Source organism: Hippichthys cyanospilos, chromosome 3, assembly GCF_059441005.1.
Source record: "Hippichthys cyanospilos isolate Australia breed blue-spotted pipefish chromosome 3, RoL_Hcya_1.0, whole genome shotgun sequence".
Classification (NCBI taxonomy): domain Eukaryota; kingdom Metazoa; phylum Chordata; class Actinopteri; order Syngnathiformes; family Syngnathidae; genus Hippichthys; species Hippichthys cyanospilos.
In genome coordinates this window covers 21,506,594-21,531,194 of record NC_142371.1, presented here as the reverse complement: position 1 = coordinate 21,531,194, position 24,601 = coordinate 21,506,594, and the positions used below count along the sequence as shown (strand labels likewise).

Below are 24,601 nucleotides of genomic sequence, written 5' to 3'. Positions count from 1 at the left end.
TTTTTGGGGGGCCGTCATATTCACCTAGCTCATTACAATGCGATGCAGCTGGCGCTCCACGCAAAGAAGTCAAAACCACCTACTGTTGCCTTCAGGCTCGCCGTACAGAGACAAAATCTCCATCGCCATCCTCAACATCATGGAGGACGGCCGCCTCCACATGCTGAAGGAGAAATGGTGGAGCGGGAGCAGGTGTTTGGACGACGAGCGGCGAGAGACGGGCCCCATGGGAATCCAGAACCTGGGCGGCATATTCATCGTGCTGGCATCCGGTTTGGTGCTGTCCGTCTTCGTGGCCATCGCCGAGTTTGTCTACAAACTGAGGAAGACGGCGGAGCGCGAACAGGTAGGCGTCCCCGTGAACGAGCCTCCCCGATTTCATTCATTTTTTTTTTTTTTTGCGAAGGAACTCGATACTGCGGGATCGCCAAAAGCGCCGCGCTCGTTCCGCCGTTTAGTTCAAACATGATATAAAAGGATTTGCGTGCCCCCGGCTAATCTAATTCCTGCTTGGCCATAATATTTACTTCTTTTAATAGGCATGAATGCAAATTAGAGCAAAGGGAATTTAATCCGTTACTCGATGCCGCAGATGACCCCTTTCCCGTTGTAAGGGGCTCATTTGAGTTGAAGCTAAGTACGCTCGAGTACGCAACTCCTTCAAAGCAGCACTAATGACTCGCGGTGTCGCTTGATATATTCGCACACACGCTGCCCACCCCGTGAACATTTCACACGCGTTAGCCGCGTGCTACATATTTATGCTCCGCATGCAAGCTAGCTAAGACGTGCACGCTGACGCACATAAACCTCTTGTGTTTCTAATTTTAATATTCCGAAAGTCCGATTTTTGTTCTGGGTGTCTTGGAGAGAACTGTAGAAATGTGCGTATGTTCATATACGCATGACTTTTTGGATTATTTTTGTAATAAACATACTTTAGCAAATTTCGCATGAAGTGAAATCGGTGTCAGAATTCCTTGGGAATTTTGCTTGCATTTGCATGTTCTTACTTTGAAAAAGTGACTCTGATCTTGTGGAACTGATTTATTGGAAATGTTAACGTGATCAAGGACAAGAACTCCAATATTTGATCATTTCAAGGGTGAGTTTAATATTTGTATGATTTCTCTTGGTTGACTCCTGTTTCTAAATTGAGTACCAACCAAAATGGTTGACTTACAGTATATTTTCATCTCGTGCTGCTCAAGATGTTTTTTTATGGGTCTATTTATGAAAGATACACTTGCCAATTTTCATTTTCTTACATTAAAAACTGTCTCTAACCTTGTGGAACTGATTCATTGGAAATTTTAATGTCCAGACGTCATAATGACGAGAACGCCAATGTTTTGATGACACTTTTTTGTGGATCTATTTATGAAAGATGCACATGCCAATTTTTATTTATTATCATTATTTTTTAGCTTATCATTCAGTGCCATGGATGAAAATTTTCGCCTTTTAAACAATTCTGGTCAAATACATTCTTTTTATAGAGAGGAGCTGACACCCCTGACTAATGCTTACCTAATATAAGCCAATTGAGCACTGTAGTAATAATTTTGACCATCAGATGGCAGTGTTTCTACACTTACAGTACATCTATTACCTTCATGCAATTCAAAGGAAGGAATGGAAGTCAATTTTTCGTATTTTACCACCCATATTTACATAGACATAGCGCACATTTTGTTGGCCTAGAAAGGTGAGTGAAAATGCGAAATATATTGGCCCTCTAGAGGTTTCCTTTTCTAATAACGCTCAGCACTGAAAGAGTTCAAAACTAGCTCTGAACTTGGAATTGATTTATTAGAAATTGTATTGGCCGGACGTTATACTCATTGATGAGAACTGTAATGTTTTGGTGGCAATTTAACAAAATTTCAAAGGACAGTTTTTGTATCACTCCTGGATATTTCCAAAACCAACCAAAATGATAGACTTCCCGTATATTTTCATCCAGTGCCTCTTGAGACTCCTCGTATCTTTTCAGCCAGTACTTTTTGCGATACTTTGTTGGGTCTAATACGAATAGGCATACCGAGCGGATTTCACATCGCTAAGCTAAGTGGTCTTCGGAAACGTCGGGTAAAAATAAAAACCGCATCGTACGCGGTATCCACGCGCTCCACACAAGATGAATGTGACATTTGCCTGCATTTTGTGAACGCCATGTGCCGTCAGAAGGAATTAAAGCTAAGGCCTTTACCCGCCCGTCCCTCCCCCCTTGTGCCGGCCCCCCCCTCGCGCTCCTCCTCCCTTTTTGCCCAGAGGTCTTTGTGCAGCGCCATGGTGGACGAGATCAGACTGTCGTTCACCTGCGAGAGGCGGGTGAAACGCAAGCCGCAGCCCCCTCCGGCCGCGGCGGCCAAGACGGATGCGGTGATCAACATGCACGTCTACAACGACCGCCGTCTCCCCGGAAAGGACAACCTGAGCTGCAGCGCTGGGATGACCCCCGTGTTTCCCTGAGCCTGCGCTCCCCGCAGGGCAAGGGCCTCCTGAGCAACGTGTCGGGGGCGCTGCCCGAGACCAGAGACAACGGCATCGACGGGCTCCTCCGCTTCGCCGTGAACCACGGCGACATGGGGACGCTGAGCAAACACGGACAACTCAAAATGGCGGCGTCGGCCACGCAGGTATGACGACGCGGGCCCGGCGACCTAAAGACCCCGCGAAAGTACCTTTCCGTTCCGTTCCCGGGAGAAGAAGTCATCGGTCCCACGTTTACCTGCGCAACACAAAAACACATCATCAAACAGCTGAAAGACTGGAGTGAAAAGTTAAAAAAAAAAAAAAAAAAAAGGCAATAAATACCAGACGTACTATCAGTTATGGTTGTTGTAACGTTACCTCAAACAGACTGCTTTGAGTAACATTGAAAACACAGACGTTGAGGGTGTGAAATTTCACCACGACAGCAATTCAATCAGCGGTGCGAGGTAACTTCCTGTTCGGGATTTCCGTAGGCCTCGCGCGAGCATGACTTTGTGCACCAACGGACTGTTCATCTGTTCAAAAAAAACGTTTCTTGCCAAAGATTTGACCTTTCAACAGACGAGCGGTGTGAAATCTTGGGTTTAATCCAAATGGGTCGGGAACCTGCAGCCCATCACTTCACGGCTAAAACGGATCAAATGGAAAATTGCGCTTACGCTGAAAGGTGCGGATTTACACTGCAGGTCTAATTGGTCAATGTCATATAAAGCATAATGCCGGTGTCAGATATTGTTTTAAAATATCTATTTCCATATCCAGTACCAGTCAAAATTTTAGAAACACCCTCTTAATCAGTCATTTTCTTCATTTCAAAATGTCATGAATTTTAGATGAACGATTTGACATGAAGTAATATTGATGTAATGTTGAGTAGTATGATTATCAAAACAATCATTTTGATCCTTTAGATTCTTCAAAAGTATCCCTCTTTTGCCCAAGGAACCTTTATATTAGATGAACTATGATGTGGAATGATTTTCACTTGACAGCTGAGCATCATTAAGAGTTTTTTTTTGATTAAAGATACGCAGGTGTTTTTATTCCTGTCATCTGTATGACGTGGAAGATTACGATTTGAAATTATTGTTATTACGGTTAATTTGCCCAGAAAACAGCTTTTCACATCTTGGTATTTATTCAGTCACATTTATGGTATGGAAGATCATATATTACCTGGAATGAGTTCACAGATGTGCATTATTAATTGTTAATTTGTCCCAAATAACAGATTTGCACATCTGGTATTCAGTCATCTTTATGAAGTGGAAGATTATTTGTGATCTGTGATGACTTTTCACAGCTGTTGCATTTTCAAGAGTTAAATTGCTCAGATGATAGCGTTGTACATCTTGTTATTTTCACAGTCAGGTTTATGATGTGGAAGACGCTTTATTACCTGCAATGACATTACGTTCACAGCATTACATTTTCAGTATTTAATTTGCACAGAAAATCAGCTTTGCACGTGTTGGCATTTAACCAGTCACCTGTATGATGTGGAAGATGATTTATGATCTGAAATAGGTTCGCATATGTGCATTTTCAAGAGTTAATTTGCCCAGATGATAGCTTGGTGTGTGGTTATTTTCACAGTCAAGTTGATATTGCGGAAGATGCTTTATGATATGAATTGACGTTACGTTCACAGCATTACATTTTCAATAGTTAATTTGCACAGAAAAACAGCTTTACACATCTTGGTTTTTATTCTGTCACCTTTACGATGTGGAAAATGATTTATTAGCTGCAATGAGTTCACAGATGTTCATTTTCAGGAGTTAATTTGCCCAGATGACAGCACATCTTGTTATTTTCACGGTGAGTTTTATGATGTGGAAAACGCATTATGACCTGAAATTGCTTTTAATTCACAACTATGGACTTTCTAGTTAATAGCCTGAATTTCTCAACCTCCTTCCAAACTTTTGACTGGTATTGTGCATTTCAAATGACAGGTTTCCTTCATGCCTGTGTTTGAGTCATGGGAAATCCAATTCCAGAAAGCCAAAACCTGACCGCAGTTTAGCTTTAGCCACAGCTAAACAAACCCGTTTACCTGCTGGTTATATATTTTCATGACATCGAACAGGCATTTAGTGGGATTATTTGAATATTTTTCCCCATATTTGGTCGAAGTCAGATAACGATTTAAAGGGAAAAACGTGAAGATGCAAAAAAAAAAAAAGAAACATGCAGTGTAAATCCTGTTTGAAAAATTCTGTTTCTTCTTTTGAGCTAAACTTTCAATCAGATCGAAATATGTCAAGCCGTCACCTAAACAGACCAAATTCGGACTGTAAATTTTCAAATCTCTGTTAAACTGTGGACTATCGGGACGATGTCGCAGTCGCGTAATTTTTAGGTAAGTCGTAATACACATTAGTCGTTGCGTAATCGCAGTTAATATCGGTAATAAAAACATTTCGAGGCTAAACCTGTATGTGAAACAATCAAATGAAAAACGGGAACTACGGAGATTACGAAGGATTGCGGCGTATTCTTAAACCGCGTTCGAAATTTTGAAAACTCCGATTCGGGTGCCGTTCAGAACCAATGACCAGGTGTACTGTTGGGTAACTCCGAAATTCCAATCATTACATCCGCGTGTGCTCAAACGGACCTATCGAGTGTTCGGCACGTGTCGCCTGAACACACGGGCGAACCTCTGTGAGGTTTTTCCGAAATACATCCATATAAAAACCTTCAAAAAAAAAAATCTATCTTATGAGTGTGTAAACCTAGCATCGGTCGAGTTAGAGACCCGTTGTATAATTGTTTATCCCATCCCTTCTGCAAAGTAGAGTGTGTAGATAAGATGAGCGGGAGACAAATGTATTTTGCTAAAATTTATAATTGTTATAAAGGAAGTCACAGTCAAAGTGTCATAGATGCTATTTATTTCAATAGAGAGCTCACCTAAACCCTCACTTTGTCCCACGTCGGAATCGTATTTATTGTTTCAAGGAAAATGCGTTATACTACGGTTGTATTATGGTTTGTCTTCTGTCAGATGGGAAAAATAGGCTACACATATTATTTTTTTATGCTACTTGATGGGGGCTCGCTGACGTTATTTTTTTGGGGGGGGTTGATGCCAACTCCGATAATTTTGATAATCGATTCGTCGGCTGGTTGACTCAACCCTTTTTTCGACCCTCCTCAAACCCAACACAGAAAAAAATAAAAAAATAGATATAAATGGATACCGATATTACATTTCTTGACTCCTTAAAAAAAAAAAAACATATAAAAACGTTTTCGGGAGTGAATGAGTTAATTTAAAAATATATTCTCATTAACAAATAAAATCACTTAGTTTTGGGCTTTTATCCTGAAAACATCAATAATGTGAATAGTTGCCACTGCATTTGACTGCATTAATGTGTTGAACGTTGTGTGCCGATTAATCGGCCGGGCCTTTATATTTGATATTTCTAGAAGGTATTTTGTTTTTTTATAACTATTATAATTACCTCAACCAAGAAATTTCTGACCAAAATCTAATTTTTTCCGACCCATCTGCTCAAACCCTGTGAAAATTTTGACCCAACTCGGGCTTTTGATGTTTTTGATGCATGATATCAACGGAAAAGCATACTAAAAAAAAAAAAAAAAAAAAAAAAAAACACTAGAAGGCCTTAATATTGCAAACAATGTCAAAATATGATGACTTTCATTATGTTATGCTGCCGTCCCTTCTAAATGCTTGCAAACGGGAGGTCAAGTGGTCCACCCTATAGGTGTCAAATTTAGCCCATGTCAGACTCATTTACTGCCATTCAAATTGGAATTATTTTGAGCATATTGAAAGGCCAGTCTTTTATCATGCATTTCCCCCAATTTTTGCATTCATCCTTTCAACAGCAACTTGCAAACGGAGCGTAATAGAATTTTTGTGTTGACATCCCAAAACCACCGGGTGGCGCTCACGGCCAACTTGTGACATTTGCAAGCCTTTCAAAGACTTTGGTGATTGGCTTAGCCTGGAGTCCCAGAATGCAAGTCTTCAAAAGTCATAATACTCTATTTATGGAATAGAAGATGTTTCTATTTCAAGTTCATAAATATATAAATATACAGCATAGTTACTTTTGCTATTATCACATTTTTACATTTTTTTTGTACATCAAAAGGGCATACCTCCCAAAAAAATAAAATGATATATATAAATTAATATAAAATTTTGAGGGGTTGAAAGTAAATATATAATCATATTTGTCGATGTTATGACCCAAGTTTGGTGATAATGAGGCCAGGTTAGTGAAATACAGGAATTCCTTGGTTGAGGTAATTAACTCATATATTTGATTTACATTTTTGTTTGAATTGGTTTCAATAATAACAATTCCATCCTACACGAAACTGTACGACATGTGACGGACGTTTTCATGTTTGTTTTGGGTGGGGTTTTCGGGGATGAGAACGTCACAATGCCTTTCTTCTTTGAGTTGTGCTGCTTCTAAAATTCGTCAGTAAAAAAAAATCTGAAATAGAAGGGGAAAAATAAATTCAAACATGTTGGTGCCAACCAGGGTTTTCTTTGTGGACATTGAGAATTTCTATGAATATAGTTTTTGTAAGGTTTTGTACACATAAAATAAATACAAAATACAGTAAAAGGGGGGAAAATATATACAGTACTAGTAACGTGTACGTGTTAAGAGAAGATTAGAGTCAAACGTGGGAACTTTCAGCTACATTGCATCAAAATTAAAAAAAAAAAAAGTTATTGAAATATTTTCTTTTTAACACACTGTGAATTATTCAATTGTACAGTTTGCTGTATGGGTTATATGAAGTTTTAAATAAAAAAATATGCCCAATTGTACTTTCCTTTTTTTGTGGAAAAAGTTTTGTGTGGTTGGAGAAATGTGTGCGTTGCCATAGCGATGAGTTTGTCATTCAAACAAGTCCGTTTTTGCCAAATTGTTTTATTCCTCTGCAAGGCATCGAATGTTTTTATTCACATATACATTATATACATATATATTGGTGACAAAATTTGCCAGGATACAGGCCAAAAATAAAACAAATAGTGCTTATAATGTAAAGTTTTTTAAATCAGGCACGAATGGCATAAACACGGTTTTAAGTCTTCTATTTTCATCCAAAAATATTTGGGGCTGGTTTGAGGTTACTTGGCAGAAAAAATATCTCACAAAATTAAATAATATATATAATAATCAAGTCTAGCATAAATTAAAAAATAAATTAAAACAATAGATAACTTTTATTTCCGAGCAGCTAGAAGCTTAAGAGTGTAATCAAAGTGTATGAAAAAATTCAGATTAGTAGACGTGGTAAATTTTTAAACGTGTTTTTCTCAAAACTCGGGATTTCGACTTCAACTGTAACTGCAACTTTGTCGATTTTTAAGCTACCAACATGTATCACATATCATTTGTATTGGAATAAAGTATTGAATTAGAATATACCAATACCTCCATTTTTATTGTACAAATTTACTGTATTTTTCCAGTAATTTTTTTCAGAAAAATAAATAATAAATTCCATATATAAAATTAAATGAAGTCAAGCAAAACAAAAAAAAAAAACTATGACTGTTAAAAAAGATATACCTTCAAAAATATGATAATAACCTCCAAAAAAAAATCTAAAATAAAAAAAAACTTGCATTACACCAAGCAAAAGAAGGAATTTCTCAAAAATAATCGCGTTAAATCACTGAAGAAAAAAACATTGCCATGGATGAATGCTACCCAATCGCTGGCTATGAGAAAGGATTAACCTTGCTGCTGTCGTATTTTTAAGAGGTGGAAAAAAAAAAAATCACATCACGAAGGCTGAAAAATCCCCAGCTGTGTGCTATGGTGTTAAGGAGCAGCAGCAGGCGCATAATGAGCCATGATTTATTATCTTTTCACTATCAATTAATCCCCTCGGACGCAGCCGGGCCGGCGGGAGTGCATCGGGAGTCGCTTTAAAGAGCGCCGGGGTCGGCGCGGGAAGAGCAAACGAGCGCTGGTGCGAGAATCATAAAAAAAAATAAAAAAAAATAAGGCTCCATTTGCACGCTTTTTACGATAAATTCAGTGGGAAAGGCACTCGTGTTGATCATGTCCGCAAAATAGGTCCATCAAATACCGTTGAGCTTTGGATGGGAAAATGGCGGACTCAAACGGATGATTTCCTCTAGTTGATATGCATGGAGAGCACAGAGAAGGGGGCGGGGTCTTGCCAAATTTGTCAAAATGGGGTATTTGGAGCAGTAACACTGAAGCCTCATTGACCTATTATGATGTATATGTGTATTTTAACCTTTGTGGCATTGTTACAAATTATGGAAATTCCTTTGATTTTCGTAAGAGAATCAATAGGAAAAAAAACACCAGGGAGCTGAAATTTCCAGCAGATGGTTAAAACATGTCCAATTTTAAAATGCAACCATTCTGACATTTCGATGTGATTGCAGCTGGACATGCGAGATTTAATGCACAAAAATAATAATTGTCCAAATTTTGGACCATATCAAGCCATTATAATTACAGTTTTTGAGATGCAATTTAATAGGATTTATGACATTGATTTTCCTGCTTTTTTTGAAACGTTGCCTTGAGCAAACAGAAAATTCTTTGTTGACTTATGTTTCACCTCAAGACGGTAGGTGGCGGTAGAGACCAATTCAAAGTGTCATCATCACGTCACAGACTACAAAGACAGACCATACAATTTTTCAATTTTTTGTGGGTGTTTATAAATTTAACCTATCCTGTAAGGATGGAACTGATGCCACTGAACAATTTGAGTGGTTGAAGGGAAAAAAATATAGATAATGCCGACTACGTACAGCCAAGACATGAAAAGCAGACGGCATAACAGTACAGTTGTTGTGTAAGGTTTAATCATTTAAGATTTAAGTAAATATGTGTAATCCAGTAATATTTTGTCAGGAATATGTAAAGTATAAATAGGTTTCACATTTAAAACATTCAGGTACTGACACACATGCATGAAAACTCGGGTGACGTTACTTTGTGGTTTTTCACTTATTGTCACAACAGTTTGATTTGAACTCCATTATAACGCCACAATATTTTTTTTGCACTACCACTCGTTGCACCGCCGTTCACGTTCAAACAATTTTCCGTCTACATTGTTTACAATACCGTGGACAAATCTGACTTCATGTCCAGAGCCGCGGCTACTAGCTTTGGAACATATCCGCCTCGCTTGGATGAACTGCTCATTGTTGTCCTGCTCAAATTCCAAGCGCCGTTGGTTTGGATGACCTTGACAGCTCCGTCAAGAGTTGATGTTGTGTGCATGTGGAGCTTGAAGGCAGCGCTTCACTAGCTACACCTGAGGGTTGGAAGAATTTCCAATCTGTCCGTTTTGAAAATCAATTGTGGCCCTTGAGTCCTAAAGTTTGCCCACCTCTATTTTAAAACCAGGACACTCGGTTTCTAAAGGCTCCTATGGTGATAGATGGAATACGATAGTAACTGCCAAGGACCGAAGCAGCGTATTCTCAAAAAAACAAAACAAAGGCAGCATGTATAACGTCAGGCGCATCCTCCGTAGGGATCCGCCCCCCTCCCTCCCGAATTTGGACACTCACGCTCGGCTCATGTTCGCATGCGCATGATACGACAATTACGCATTGTTGACCTTTAGAAACAAACCGCAAACGCTTCCGCGGTCTGACACTTGGGAATCCTGTCTTAAAAGCATGCGAGGAGCCGATTTCGATCTCACGGGAGCGCCGTACCGCCGGCTAACGCGCAGGTGGAAACTAAGTAGGCTTATTGCTACAGCTGTAGTTTGCACAAGGGCATCGCTTTAGGCTAAAGCGCAAGCATCCCTTTAGGTTAAAGCCGCTTATAGCTATATTGCGCTCGCAGGCGGGGGGGATGCTTGGGCTGACAAATCCCGATTCTTGCTGCAGCATGCTGATGAGCAACGCCGTGAGGCCAACCGTACGTCAGGCTGCCTCTTGACGCCATTGTTTAGTTTAGCATTTCTCAGATGGGGGTATGAATATCTATCTATCTATCTATCTATCTATCTATCTATCTATCTATCTATCTATCTATCTATCTATCTATCTATCTATCTATCTATCTATCTATCTAATCAAGATCGAGTATTAACAGGATATTAGATCTATCTATCTATCTATCTATCTATCTATCTATCTATCTATCTATCTATCTATCTATCTATCTATCTATCTATCTATCTATCTATCTATCTATCTATCTATCTATCTATCATCCATCCATCAAGATCGAGTATTAACAGGCTGTTGAGTATTAACAGGCTGTTAGATCTATCTATCTATCTATCTATCTATATATCTATCTATCTATCTATCTATCTATCTATCTATCTATCTATCTATCTATCTATCTATCTATCTATCTATCTATCTATCTATCTATCTATCTAATCAAGATCGAGTATTAACAGGCTATTAGATCTATCTATCTATCTATCTATCATCCATCCATCCATCCATCCATCAGCAAATTTAATTTACCATAAATTTCTAAATATAAACCCCAACTTTTTTCTCACAATTTGAGCCCTGCGGCTTATAGGCCAGTGCAGCGTGCCTGCAGGTTTGTTTTTACTAGCCACAAGGGGACAAGACGCCGATAAAGGAAATGTGTGTATCTGTTTATGGTGTTAAAAGGTTGCGGCCTCCAAAAGTCTTTTTGTTGTCTTGGTTTTGATCTCCAAATGTCTGTCTTGTCTCAGTGAGAACCTTCAAAAGTCTCTATCTTGTCTTGGTCTCGACATTCTAAAGTCTTGGTTTTATCACAGGTTTACCTCTAAAAGTCATGGCGCTCAAATGTTTTGGTTGGTTCTTGTCCGCCCGAACTTTTTGTCTTATCTCCGTCTTAATGTATAAATATCCTGGGATTATCTCAATCTTGACCTCAAAAAGTCTTGGTCTCGTCTCAGTCTCGACCTTCAAAACCTTTTGTCTTGTTTCGGTCTTGATGTTCTAAAGTTATAGTCTTGTTTCGGTCACTACCTTCAAATGTTTTGCTCTTGTATCAGTCTTAAAGTCTTCGCCTTGTCTCATTCTTGACAGAAACGTTTTGGTCCTGTCTCACCCTAAAAAAGGCTGGTCTTATCTCTGAACCTATAAAAGTCTTGGTATCATTTCAGTCTTGACCTCCAAAAGTCTTGGTCTTTTCTCTGTCTTGACCTTCAAAGGACTTTACCATGTCTTTGTCTTGATATTCTAAAATATTGGTCTTGTCTCGACGTCAACCTCCAATATTCTTGGTCTTGTCTCAATCTTGAGATGTTTTGTTTGGTCCTGTCTCGCCCCTCAAAAGCCTTGGTCTTATCTCTGTCTTAACCTATCAAAGTCTTGATATTTTTCAGTCTTGACCTCCAAAAGTCTTGTCTTGATACTCTCTAATCTCCATAATGTCTTGATCTCGGTAGATGTGTTCTTGATAACAATACTAGGGGGCACTAAACAGTAAACTGCCACTCTCTCTGCCACTCTCTGGTTTCTAAAATGCAAAGATTTTGCCCGTGTGGTTTTTCTCCCAACACTCTTGCTTCATCCTTAGGTAAATTGTCCTCAAATAAACTAAACCGTCAGCCTGTTATCGTCACTCGGAAATCAGCTCTATCTAAAAAACACAAGCACAGTGTAGCATCATTTTTCGTCCATTTTTTGTTAGGAATTTGGCCCGGCGAAGGTCCACGGTTAAGTGGTTTTCTGATGACCAAGTGAAATCCCGGGTGTTTTTCATCTCCTAAAAAGGAACCTCTCATTGACCTTGGTGAAAATCTCTGAACTCAAAGGATCCGTGGCTTGGTTCCAACGCTTATCACATTGATGTGGTGATGTGATATATGATCAAGAGTGTTCATCTTGAAAAGCGCTCTAATGATATGCACTTCCTGGCGTGTTTGAGCTGCTCTTTGTGGGATATTCTCTTTGTGTGACAGAGGAAAAACACTTGGGAGCTTTTGGTTATCATTCGGGATTCTAAAGGGCGGAAATCATACTCATCTTTTGGGAATTTGAAACCACGGCACTTTTCGATTGGACGTAAAATCTCGGTTCAGTTCGAGTTCACACAATCGCAGGACCAAAATTTCCCCTACAAAACTCTTTGGGGAGATTTTCTGATTTTAAACCGTGCTTTGTGGTACCCCTCAAGTTTACTATCTATCTGCCCTAGGACCGATCGCTAATGAGTCCAAATGTACGAGGTAAAAGTAATAAATTTTCAGAAAAGGAAAAAAATCCAAGTGCAGATACGTGAAAAATCTCCCTAAGTAAAATACCAAAGTATTTGTAGTATCACTGAAAAACAGCATCTGTGGCCCAGCAGGAAATGGACACGGGCAGACAGAAAGATTCCTCAAAAGCTTGACCGTTAGGAAGCGTGTTTGGCGCTTTGGGGGCGTCACATACGAGGAAGTCGTTCAAAAGCCGGGGCTCCGCTGGGGGCCGCCGGCTGCATCCTAATGAGGTCATCAATAACCGCCGACCGCCACCACCGGAGAGAGAGCTCATCTGTTGAGCCGCGGTCTACCGGTGGCTTCGCCTCTGACCGGAAAATAATGACGCTATTGTGCGTTAATGGTGCAAACTGCTGTGGCCGGGCACGCGTTAGCGCAACGGTGGCAGTTTTTCAGTATGACATAAATAAACGCAATGAGACGAAGCTCACCAAAATGCAAGACAAAAATAACTGAATTCTGTGGAATTCAATGTTGATTACAGACACGGTATAGGGAAGTAACAAAATATTGACTCTTGGTTACGGTACTTTATACTTTTCGGACTTCACTCATTTTAAAACAGAAACATCTTTCTACAATTTACTTTATCAAAACAGGCTTGTCTCTTTTCAACCTCTGCAGACGATTGCATGATGTAAAATAGATTGAAATCGAGAGATAATGTCAACCACAGTTGAAGTCTGGAGGGATTGAGATCATGGATTAGCATTGACGTGGAGGAAAATTATCCAGGGAGCATCAAAGATCTTTCTAGGGTTTTTATTCATTTTCTAAAGTATACTTCTAATTAAGTACAGTGTGACTATTTCTGCCACCTCTGATTAGTCATATCTTGATGCAACTGGGACAGAAAAAGCTGTGGATTCTGTCATAACATAAAACGTAAACTGCTATCTTTGCTAGCTTAGATAAACACATGGACTTAGGTAGCCTCATGCGCTAACTCCACTAGCTATTGTAAACTCATTTGCTCAATTACAGCTGCAGTATTGGGGTGTAAACGTGCAAATTAAACGCCCTGACTTCCGGTATGACTTTATGCTAACTTTACTAGTCTAGCTAAACTCATGCGGTTATTTCACTAGCCCAGCTGTTAACTTTGTTATCTTAGATAGACACATACACTATCTTAGATATACTTACTGTATGTGCTAACTTCGCTAGCTATGGTAAACTCACATGCTACAGGTTATTTTCACATGCTTTTGTTCTAAGTTTGGGAAACGGTGATGTTACGTGCTTCACCAAACTGTAAACTCACATGCTAACTTTGCTACGCTGCATATATTAGTAAGATAGCTTCACTTGCTTGTGTGCTGAGCTTGCTCGTCTGGTCAAACTTCACTAACCTCCTTTTGCTCATATCACTTGCGCTCAAGTTAATTTTGCTAACCTGCGTAAATTGACGTGCTAACACGACTAGCCTCTTTGCTAATTTTACAAATTTAGCATAAGCTAGTCAACTAGGTTACTAACATTAGTGAGATTAGCACAGTTAGCCGTCCGTTCAGTGGTTGTTTGTCAGTGATGACGTTAGAATCCAGTTTTGCTCTAAAAAATAAAGCATTCATTCTAGACGAAGGTTTGTTATAACATTGTTATTAAACGAACTGCTAGTATATTGATCGGCTGCACCGTTGACAGCTTTATTAGTGCTGGTAATACAGTGTTGGCGCAATAATTCATGGAGTTTATAATGGAGTTTATAATGTTTTGCTTTTATGAAATATCCTCCTGGGAGAAGTGTTTTCATTTTTCTTCTCTTTTTTTTTTTTTGTGTTTAGCCTAGAGGCTGTAATTTAGCTTTTCTAATTAATATTAGACAGAGTTCTCAGTAAGATGCAGTTGTTTTTTTTTTTTACAAGCACAACAATAAACATTTATTATAGGAAGCAACTATATTTCCACAGGAAATAATGGACATTATTCCAGGGTCAAACTAATGCTGTGATAAAAAAAAAAATATTAACTGTACAATCCAGGCAATTTTAGCATTGTTGGCCACTGTTACATAACGGTAAAAATAGCTATAATGGTAGTACCGTATAAGTACAAAAAATAAACTAAAGTATATATATATATATATATATATATATATATATATATATATATATATATATATATATATATATATATATATATATATAAATACAAATCTCTTAAATCCACATAATGTTTACGTGTCTTTCATCCTGTTACTTTTAAGTCATGACTTTAGCTTTCTCCTTGAACACCAAGCCGGCGACAATGTGAATAAAACTTGCGATAAGCCGCTTTTTCTTTGTAGCGCAGCCAAGATGGCTGACACGCAGAGAGCGAGGGGGAAATCTGGCAGACGGATTATGGAGAGGTCGGAAGTGAGGCGGCCGCTCCAACGGGGTTCCTGGACCAGGTCGGACAGATGCTGCTGGAGCATGGCCACATCATCACACATCAGATTAGGGAGGCCTTTTTTTTTTTTCTTATCGTTGCTAGAGAATTATTTTTTAGTACTGAAAAATAAATATAAGTCACTATATACAGTAATACGTTTGAACACATTGATACACAGAGAAGAGCTTCATAATCGATGCATAAAACTGCAGTCATCTTAATTGTTCTTTGCAAAGGATAAAGAATGTAGAACTTGGTATTGTATTTTTTTACAGATCAACAGAAAAAAAAGAAATATTCAAGGAAGAATCCTCAGGTGGTATAAGAGTAGCCATTACTTTTCTGTCTCTCTGATTGCAATGATTTTTTCATGTCGCTAATCCGTCAAATAGTTACCTTGATTATACATCGATCTTCCTGGAGGCATCGCCTCTCGACGGAGTGATTTGATGGTGTGCTTCGTTGTTAGCTTGACAGTCAAAATGAAAGGTTGAGCTAACTGTTGCATTAAAAACAATTGGAAGAAACTCAAAGGGTGTTTTAGCTTTGTTGATTTCAATTAGGGGTGAAATTCAGAGAGCAGTGCATCTCAAATGGGGGTATGGGTAAACCTGGGGGTACTCGAAGGAACTCCAGGGGGTACTCCAGATTTGAAATAAAACAAACAAACAAACATGCAAAAATCATTTAAAAATAATTGGTGTATTAATTAAGTTTTATGTTCAGACGTTTATTCAATTTCATGATTTTAAAAGGTCAGAGTCTCCCCCATACTACAATGGTCCGACCCAACGTTCGGTCTCTCGTTACCTGTCAATTTAATGATTTATTATTGTGAACAGAGTTCTATAATCCCAAAAGAGGACATTTTAAAACTGATATTTTTCTGTAGATAAATGTTGATTTGTAATGATCTCTTTTTGCGAACATGTCTGTCACTTTATGTTGATTATTTTTGTCGTTAAATATTTATGAATAATGAGGTTAACGTCTTTTTTTTGTAAACAGATCTCAACGCATTATGTTTTATATTTTTCTGTGGATATTTATTCATATATATATATATATATATATATATATATATATATATATATATATATATATATATATATATATATATATATATATATATATATATGTATTTATTTATTTATTTATTTTTTCAGATCAGGGCCGACACCTGATGTTGATTATTTTTTTGTGGACAAATATTTATTAATAAATATGTTAATGATTTATTTATGTTTTTTTTGTGAACAGATCTCTACTGTAACCCCAAAACAGAGCAATATTTAATATTTATAGAGTTTAATATTTTGGACAAATATTTATGTATAATTATTTCTTTTTGAGAACAGGTCTGACACTTCATGTTGATTTTTTTTTTTTTTTTGTGGACCAATACAAATGAAGTTTTAAATGTTCTAAAGATGAATAAATTAGACACTGATGGCATGTTTTATTTTATTTTTTTTTTCGGGGTACTTGTCAGAAAATATTACGCAGGGGGTACATCACTAAAAAAAGGTTGAGGACCACTGTCCGAGAGGATATTTCTTTAATTTATTTTTGACGCATGTGCAATATTTCGACCATTTTTGGGAAATTTTCTTCCACGTCATTCCCGCAGTATTTTAATGGTGTCAGTGGTTGCGCCGTGTTGAAATTTGACATGTTGTCACCATCTGGGTGAAATTTCAGCTCCCTAGTTTCTTTTTTCAACGCTCTCTTGGTAGGCCAAATAATTAGTAACATTAAACTGGAATAAGCACAAATATACTGTACAGCAGTGCCTTGATACAAGAGTGGCAAATAATATTTTTGCAGCATTTCTTTTGTGTGTGTGAAAGCTTCCGAGTTGAGACGTTGTGAGACGGATGAGACGGAAGCGAACGGAACCGGCAGTCTGACCTCTCCTTGTGCTCGCTGTTACTTTGCCAATAGTTAACATCATATTGCCGCTATTTATGGCGCGCCGTTAAATAAGGCAATATCTCACCATCGATTTTGCGGCCGCTCCGTCTCCCCTTTGGCAATTTCTTCCCTAGACACTTTGGATTTGATAACTCAAGACTCATTGATTTTTCCATAAGGAAAAAAATAGTCCGTGCACAGGCATAAACAAAAAATATTGAACATGTCCACATGTTTTCTTCGTTTAGTGATCAATATTTGAAAGGTTTTTGCTTGGATTGAGTTTCGCCTTTCGCATTTGTGCATTAGAGAAATTAAGGGAAAAAAATGCTGGATAAACAAAGCCAAACAAACTATATATATATATATATATATATATATATATATATATATATATATATATATATGGACCCAAGATGGAGCCAACTTGTCATGTGCCTCCTCTCGTTACCTGTCAAGTTAATTATTTATTTTTGTGAACACATCTCGACTATTATCTCAAAAGAGAACACTTTCTGTTAAAGTTTTTTTTGTAAACATATATTTTTTTATAATTATTTCTTTTTGAGAACAGGTATGACACTTCATGTTGATTATTTTTATGGGCGGACACTTTTTTATTCATAAATAAATTAATGGTTTATTTGTGTGAACAGATCTCAATTGTAATCCCAAAACAGGATGTTTTATGTTGAACATTTTTCTGTGGACAAATATTTATTCATAGTTATTTCCTTTTGCAAACAGGTCTGACACTTGATGTTGATTATTTTTATGTGGACAAATATTTCCTAATAATTAAGATAATTATTTGTTTTTGTGAACCGATTGCTACTATTACAACCTAAAAGGGATAGTTTAATTTTTTTTATTTTTAATAATTTTCTGTGGACAAAAATTCCATGTAAAGTTATACATTATACATCTTACATGCCAATCTTTATAATCTTAGCAATTTATTCATTGGTTCTGTCAAAGATTTTATGCGGTCATCGGTTAATTAAAACAGCAGCTTGCGGTTAGCATCGGACATGTACAATGGTCGTAAAGTGTAAGCGAAAACATAAAATCAACCAACTGAGACATAATGTTCCCGGTTCGATGCCTTTTTTTTTTTTTTAAAGTGAGAACTCAGAGATGCGAGGCCCCAAAACATTCCTCGATTGAGATCTCGCTTCTTGAGCCGTGGAGGAAAAAAGTGACAGAGACTAATGGGTTTGTGTGGACGCTGTGATTAAGAGGCCGCGCTAAACCTGAGATAATAGGCCTGATATCCGCCGGGAGCCGCTTGATACTGGCTGATGGCAATCAGCCCATGACGGCGGAGAAAACCAGCCGTCACCTCTGCCGCGCGCTCGGGGTACGACTGATGAAAGACACTCGTCTATACTGTTTATACGCCCCGTTGTTAAAATCCCTCGGGTTTATATGAGGGAGGATCGACGTTTACTTTAGTCTGGGTTGTTAGCGGAGGTTATTGCAATAAATATACAGGTGACCTCGGCACTTGTTGATTTACCTGATAAAATATTTTTTTTTGGAATGTTTGTTTTGAGATGCACATCAGAAGATTCTTTCATTATTTAAGATTTTTGGGGGGTTTATGTTTCCATTTATGTATTTCTTCTTTTTTTATTCAGTATATTTCAATGGGTGTCAATTTTATGTTGATGCCCATTTATACATCGGTTTTTCCGTTCGAATCATGAATGTTTGTTGAATGAGATGAATATCAAAATGTTTTTCATTATTAAAGATTTTTGTTTTTTGTTTTTATATTTTTGATTTTTAATTATTCAATATATTTAAACATGCTATTCATAAATTGGCTAGGTGCTCACATTAATTTAAAAAAATGTATAAATGTATAAATAAAAAATATATATGTATGATAAAGCATGTCACCTATCAAAATGATCAAGAAAATACAGGTGAGAAATTAAGATTTCTTGTGGGATTCATGTACATCCTCAAAAATGAGCGGTATTGTAAAAAAATATGCACCGCTGTAATTATGATCCATATACTGCCGTTTTGAAGTTTCTGTAAATGAAGTTGAGAAAAAAAAAAAAACCCTCTTAATTCCCTTTAACGCCAAACAAGGCCGCCGTTACATGTTTAGCCCCGCCTCTTGGTAATCACGTCGGACAATTAGACATTTATTTCAACAGAGTGTATTTTATTTATATATAATTCGCACTATACATTTGTATAAGTAAGGTCCCATATCTTTAAATAATCGATAGAAAAAAAAACATCTTCAAAACTTTCAATCACGTGATCTCTGAAACGCACCATACAGTCTCCTGAATTACGCCCATATTTGGTCTTCCGGAATGGTCCTACCACGTGTCCCGCATCTGTCGTCAAAAGTGAGTGTGAGTGTTTACCTTTGTAGTCAAAACAGATTAAACCTCGATTGCTCGACTTTTAAAATTAGTAGAAATGGTGTAGCGTCCTCTTTGTGTTTTCAATTGTGGTTAAAATGCGATCTAGCTTAACCGCAATCACGTGCTGCCCAGTCATTATTGACACCTGCTAAGCAAACACCAGAAGCGACGGTGTATTGACTTGTATAACATACTTTCAAATATTAAATTATTAAATGAATTTCTCATTTGTACACGCGATATTTTGGTATTACGAATTCCTGTGAAATGACTGTGTATCTTATTTGACCATTTTTGAAATGTCATCCTATTTTATACGATAAATACTATCCAATTTTTAGATAGCTTCAAAGAGAAGTCATTTTCGACCAGGCATGCTCCTTACAAATCAAATCTTAATGAATGTTTAAACAAAAAAAAACAATGTGTCTCCTTTTTGCTGTTCCTTTGCAAAGCAGGCTGAAGTAGCAAGTAATTTGCGCACAAATCGTTTTTCAATGAATGGATAATCGTTTTGACTCAAAAATCGATTCTGATTCCCACCCCTAGTAATATATATATATATATATATATATATATATATATATATATATATATATATATATATATATATCCTTTTTTTTTTTTTGCTAGATATCTGTTTTTACATCCCTCTTTCACCCTTGTGTGATATTTTGTCCGATCCGTTGAAAAAAGAAGATAAAGAGCTGAAATTTCACCCCGGTGGTGACAACTTGACATGATTACTCAGCTATCACACCGCTAGTAGTGTGCCATCCCTTGGCTAAAATACTGAGAGTATGATGTGAAAAAAAAGGACAGAAAAATGATTAAAATACTGATCAAGGGCTAACAACTAGCTAGCTACCAATAAAACCATCTATACAAGACATGATTTCTGTTGTCAGGGGTCGAGAGAAACAAGCCGAAGTTTCTCCGAGTAAACACAAGCGTTGGCGCATTAAATATTGACGCGGTCTTGGGTATCCTCCGACCTGGCCTGACTGTACTCTGGGTTGCGCCTTTTAATTTTAATCAATGTTCTGCGGCCTAATGAGAACACTGGTTCTTACACGCTTGTTGACCTGCCAGATGAGGATGTAGCAAATGTGATCAGAGCCTCATTAGCCAAGGGGAGGGAGCGCCGGCCCCTGGCGCCGTAGCGGCTAACCCCCGCGGCGCAACTCAAACGTCAAACGAAGAAGGCTACAAAAGCCGCCGGCGGGTCTCCTCGTATCCATCCCGAGCCGTCGTCGCTACTCGGACGGGAATGCGCCTACTGCGGGATAACGTGCCGGTGTTTTGCGGCTAGCGTCTGTGGCGAGGCCTCCCTCGGGGAAGATGCCTCCAGCTGTCGGCGTTGCTGTCAGTTACAAACTGAAGCCAGCCGACAGTTACATGCTGTATCTAGCAAGACGGATCGGAAAGAGATAGCACGCCGCCGATAAGTGGCAGTCTGATCGGCAACGTGTTAGCGTTGACTTGATTTAGCGTTACAACGGCGGATCTCGAAGTTGGACTTGATCCCGCAGTTTTTGTTCGATGTCAAATTGACAGAAAAATCAAGTCTCTTGCTCTTTCTTTCGGCAGATTCGTAGAAAAGAAAGTCAAAAAATAAATTTTCTTCATGGTAACGTATTTTGAGCAGCCCCACTAATCTAGAGTAAGATGCATGATTATGACAAATAATAATCGCGATTATTTTTGGTCAATATTGAAATCACGATTATTAATGGCAATAATGCACCATGTTTTGTCAAGCATGTCTATTTAGTGAACTTTTTGTGTATAAACAAACCTTGATACTTACAAATTATAATAATAAACTCAAATAAAGTCAATTAAAACTTTCACCCAACACAGGCAATACAGCTAACTTACTTGCTGAGTGCGAACCAATAAAAAAATGAAGCCTACTTAGAACCAACCACATGTTTACTTTTAAGCAAATTTTAACCAATTAGCAGTCAAAATGTCATTTTGGTTTAAAACAGTATTTATTCCAATTTGTTGACATTCGGATTTTTCAAAATGGGTCTCAATTGACAGCAAGCACGGTAAATATTAGAAATCAGATACGCCCTTTCACACTGGTAAATAATAAATTGGGGTGAGAAAAACCGAGGCTTTTGTCATGGAAACATGTAGGAAACATTGCCCCCTGGTGGAAGGGTGACAAAGTGCTTGATTTGACATGTACGGTAGCAGGCTTTTTAAATGTTAATGTCGGCAAAACCAAAGCTTGTTCCTTCACAGACATTTTATGATAGCTTACTTTTAAAAATAAAATGCACAGTAGTTTCATTTGGTTGAATTTTAAATAAATGTCCGCATTTTTAGACTTTTATCTTTGTGTTTGGATTCAGGATAATTAAAAGAAAGCCCCAAAAAACAATCCCTAAAGTACTTTATTCACGACACATAATTTTGAGTATATTTCACCGTAGTTGATATTTGTTCCCATTTTAAACAGAATAACTGAATATTTGACTCTCTATAATGTGTAAGTTTTACATTTTGAGATGTTTCACAATTTTTTTCAACAGTAAGTACTCCACGAAAGTTAATTTCTCCTGAACGTTGTCAAAACAGCGGAAGCAAGTTAAATATTGACAATCACTTTTCATCACATTCCATATCCATTGATATGCCGCGGCAAGTGACCTCCAATTACTCAGCGACGTGTCACACGCTCGTGCTAACCCGTCCCATTTCCACCCATTTCATCGAGATTTGTACGCGTCGGCTGTTTAATAATCCCCTTGATTAGACTCAATATTGCCACTGTCACCGGCGTTATTGGTGTCATACGTTACATTCTCCCGCCGGCTTGTCGGCACGGCAAATGTTTGAACGGGGCTGACCTCAATTTCAAGGGAAAACTTCATTCTGAGTGGCACATGCGTCTTGTGATAATGTTTAGACTGGCCAGGGTTTCTCGTCATTGAGCTAAGGCAGAAATAAAAAAAAGAAAATATATTTTAAATAGATACGTTAAGTGTAATCTCATTATCTAGTTTGTTCAGTGATTTTGAAGTGTGAAACCTTTAATGGTAGATGGGCTCCCTCTAGTGACATGTGTAAGAATTACCTATTTTTTTGGGAAGTACGGTTCAGTAGTAGGTCATTTTTAACTGCGGTGTTTTGCATTTCATGTTTTAGAACAGTTTAATTTTCAGACTTTATTTTCATACATTTTTATATTCAACAATTTTAACTAAATTTTAAACACCTGTATTTTTTCGGACTATAAGCCGCACCAACCAAACAGAAATTTGATTTGTGTCATGTATAAGCCGCAATGTTTTAATACCAGATATTTATGCAGACGGCGGGTTTCGTGGACGTTTTTTCAATTTTGGTTTTAATTTAAAACTATTTTTCAAACCGCCTGGTTACAGGAACATCATGTCATACCCGCACTTTTAGATACCCTAAGAGAAGCACCAACTTATTTTCAACAAAACACAGACATCCGCTTATTAGAATACTGCACCGACACAACGGTAATGTGCCTGATTGTGTTTACTGGTGATGGTAAGTGATATAGCAGTTCAAAATCGAAATGAAGACTTTGTTAGCGTCGTCTTCTGTCTCCCTTTGTTTACAGGGAGACTGCCCTCTGGTGGCTGGTAACAAAAAAATTTTCTGCAGATTAGCCTCACTGGACGATAAACCGCAGGGTTCAAAGCAAAAGAAAAAAAAAAGTAGCGTCTTGTGGTTTTAAATTACGGTATATTGCTAAAAGCCGGAATTTCCCCATGCGCCATGCCAGTGCCAAATTTCAAATTATGCGAAGATTGTAAACACGAGTCATGTGGCTTGACTCGAGTCTAACTCAAGTCATTAGTTCAGCACTTGGGACTTGGATAAAAATAAACAAATTAATTATCAGTACTTCGAGTAGGGTGTAAATAGGAAAATAGTCAACTGAAAACCATGACTGTAATGAGCACAAATCTACAATATAAAAAGTCTACACACCCTTAATTTAAATGGCATGTTTTCCTGGCATAAAAAAAAATGAGACCGTGTGACTTGAAAAAAAGGTGAAGGTGAAGTTGAAATAAGATCATATATTGCGGTTGCACAAGTGTACGTGCTCTCATTTAAATTGCCTCTCATTACCAACAAATATTTGCTCAGATGTTCTTGTAGGCTTGTAGGCGAAGCATGGTAAAAAACTCAAATATAACGAGCAATATCAAACAGTACTACATAAAAGCAAGCCATTTATTATCTATCTTTTAGTTGGACGAGTACTCCATATTCCTGATAAGTGCTCTCGGGGCCTCCCCTTACCGTACGCTCGACAGTGGGATCTATTTATCTGGCGACGGCGTCTTAATTGAACGGCGCTCTCTGTAGTGTACTTAACTACGCCGCTAGCGCGAAGTGAACAATGCTTTTCGGGCTTAAATACAAGCAGACGCTTTGTCAAAAGTCTGCGGCGGAGGAGCTCGTGCTATCGTTGGCGCCCGTCACGACCGAATAAAAAACAAAGCAAATACGGGCGGCAGCCGGTGGTTAATGGCCGTCCTCGCTGTATCAGTCACTGCTGGGCCCCCCTCGGCTCGGCAAGATTGAAGACGCCATATGTTCTCTTCCCCCTTGGATGTGCCGCCCGATTTTTGGCTCAACTCATTTTTGACACCTTTAAATATGGTGTTAAATCTCTGCTTCCGCCATATTGTGCGGATTATATAGTCAGTTGTACGCATAGATAGATACGGTAGATCTATCTATCTATCTATCTATCTATCTATCTATCTATCTATCTATCTATCTATCTATCTATCTATCTATCTATCTATCTATCTATCTATCTATCTATCTATCTATCTATCTATCTATCTATCTATCTATCAAGATCGAGTATTAACAGGCTGTTGAGTATTAACAGGCTGTTAGATCTATCTATCTATCTATCTATCTATCTATCTATCTATCTATCTATCTATCTATCTATCTATCTATCTATCTATCTATCTATCTATCTATCTATCCATCAAGATCGAGTATTAACAGGCTGTTGAATATTAACAGGCTGTTAGATCTATCTATCTAGCTATCTATCAGCAAATTTAATTTATCGTAAATTTCTAAATATAAGCCCCAACTTTTTTCTCACGATTTGAGCCCTGCGACTTATAGGCCAGTGCAGCGTCTCTGCAGGTTTA

At 37.9% G+C, this 24,601-nt stretch overlaps 1 protein-coding gene across 1 annotated transcript in view; it reads left to right on the top strand.

The window, feature by feature from the left end:
- The window catches only part of grik3 (glutamate ionotropic receptor kainate type subunit 3), a 105,384-nt gene extending 98,880 nt beyond the window's left edge, over window positions 1-6,504 (top strand). The window contains exons 15-16 of the mRNA XM_088409745.1: window positions 96-346; window positions 2,277-6,504. Coding sequence (XP_088265871.1) covers window positions 96-346; window positions 2,277-2,648 — 623 coding nt within the window. The 3' untranslated portion in view covers window positions 2,649-6,504. The remainder of the gene's footprint in view (window positions 1-95; window positions 347-2,276) is intronic.
- Window positions 6,505-24,601: the final 18,097 nt, after the last annotated feature.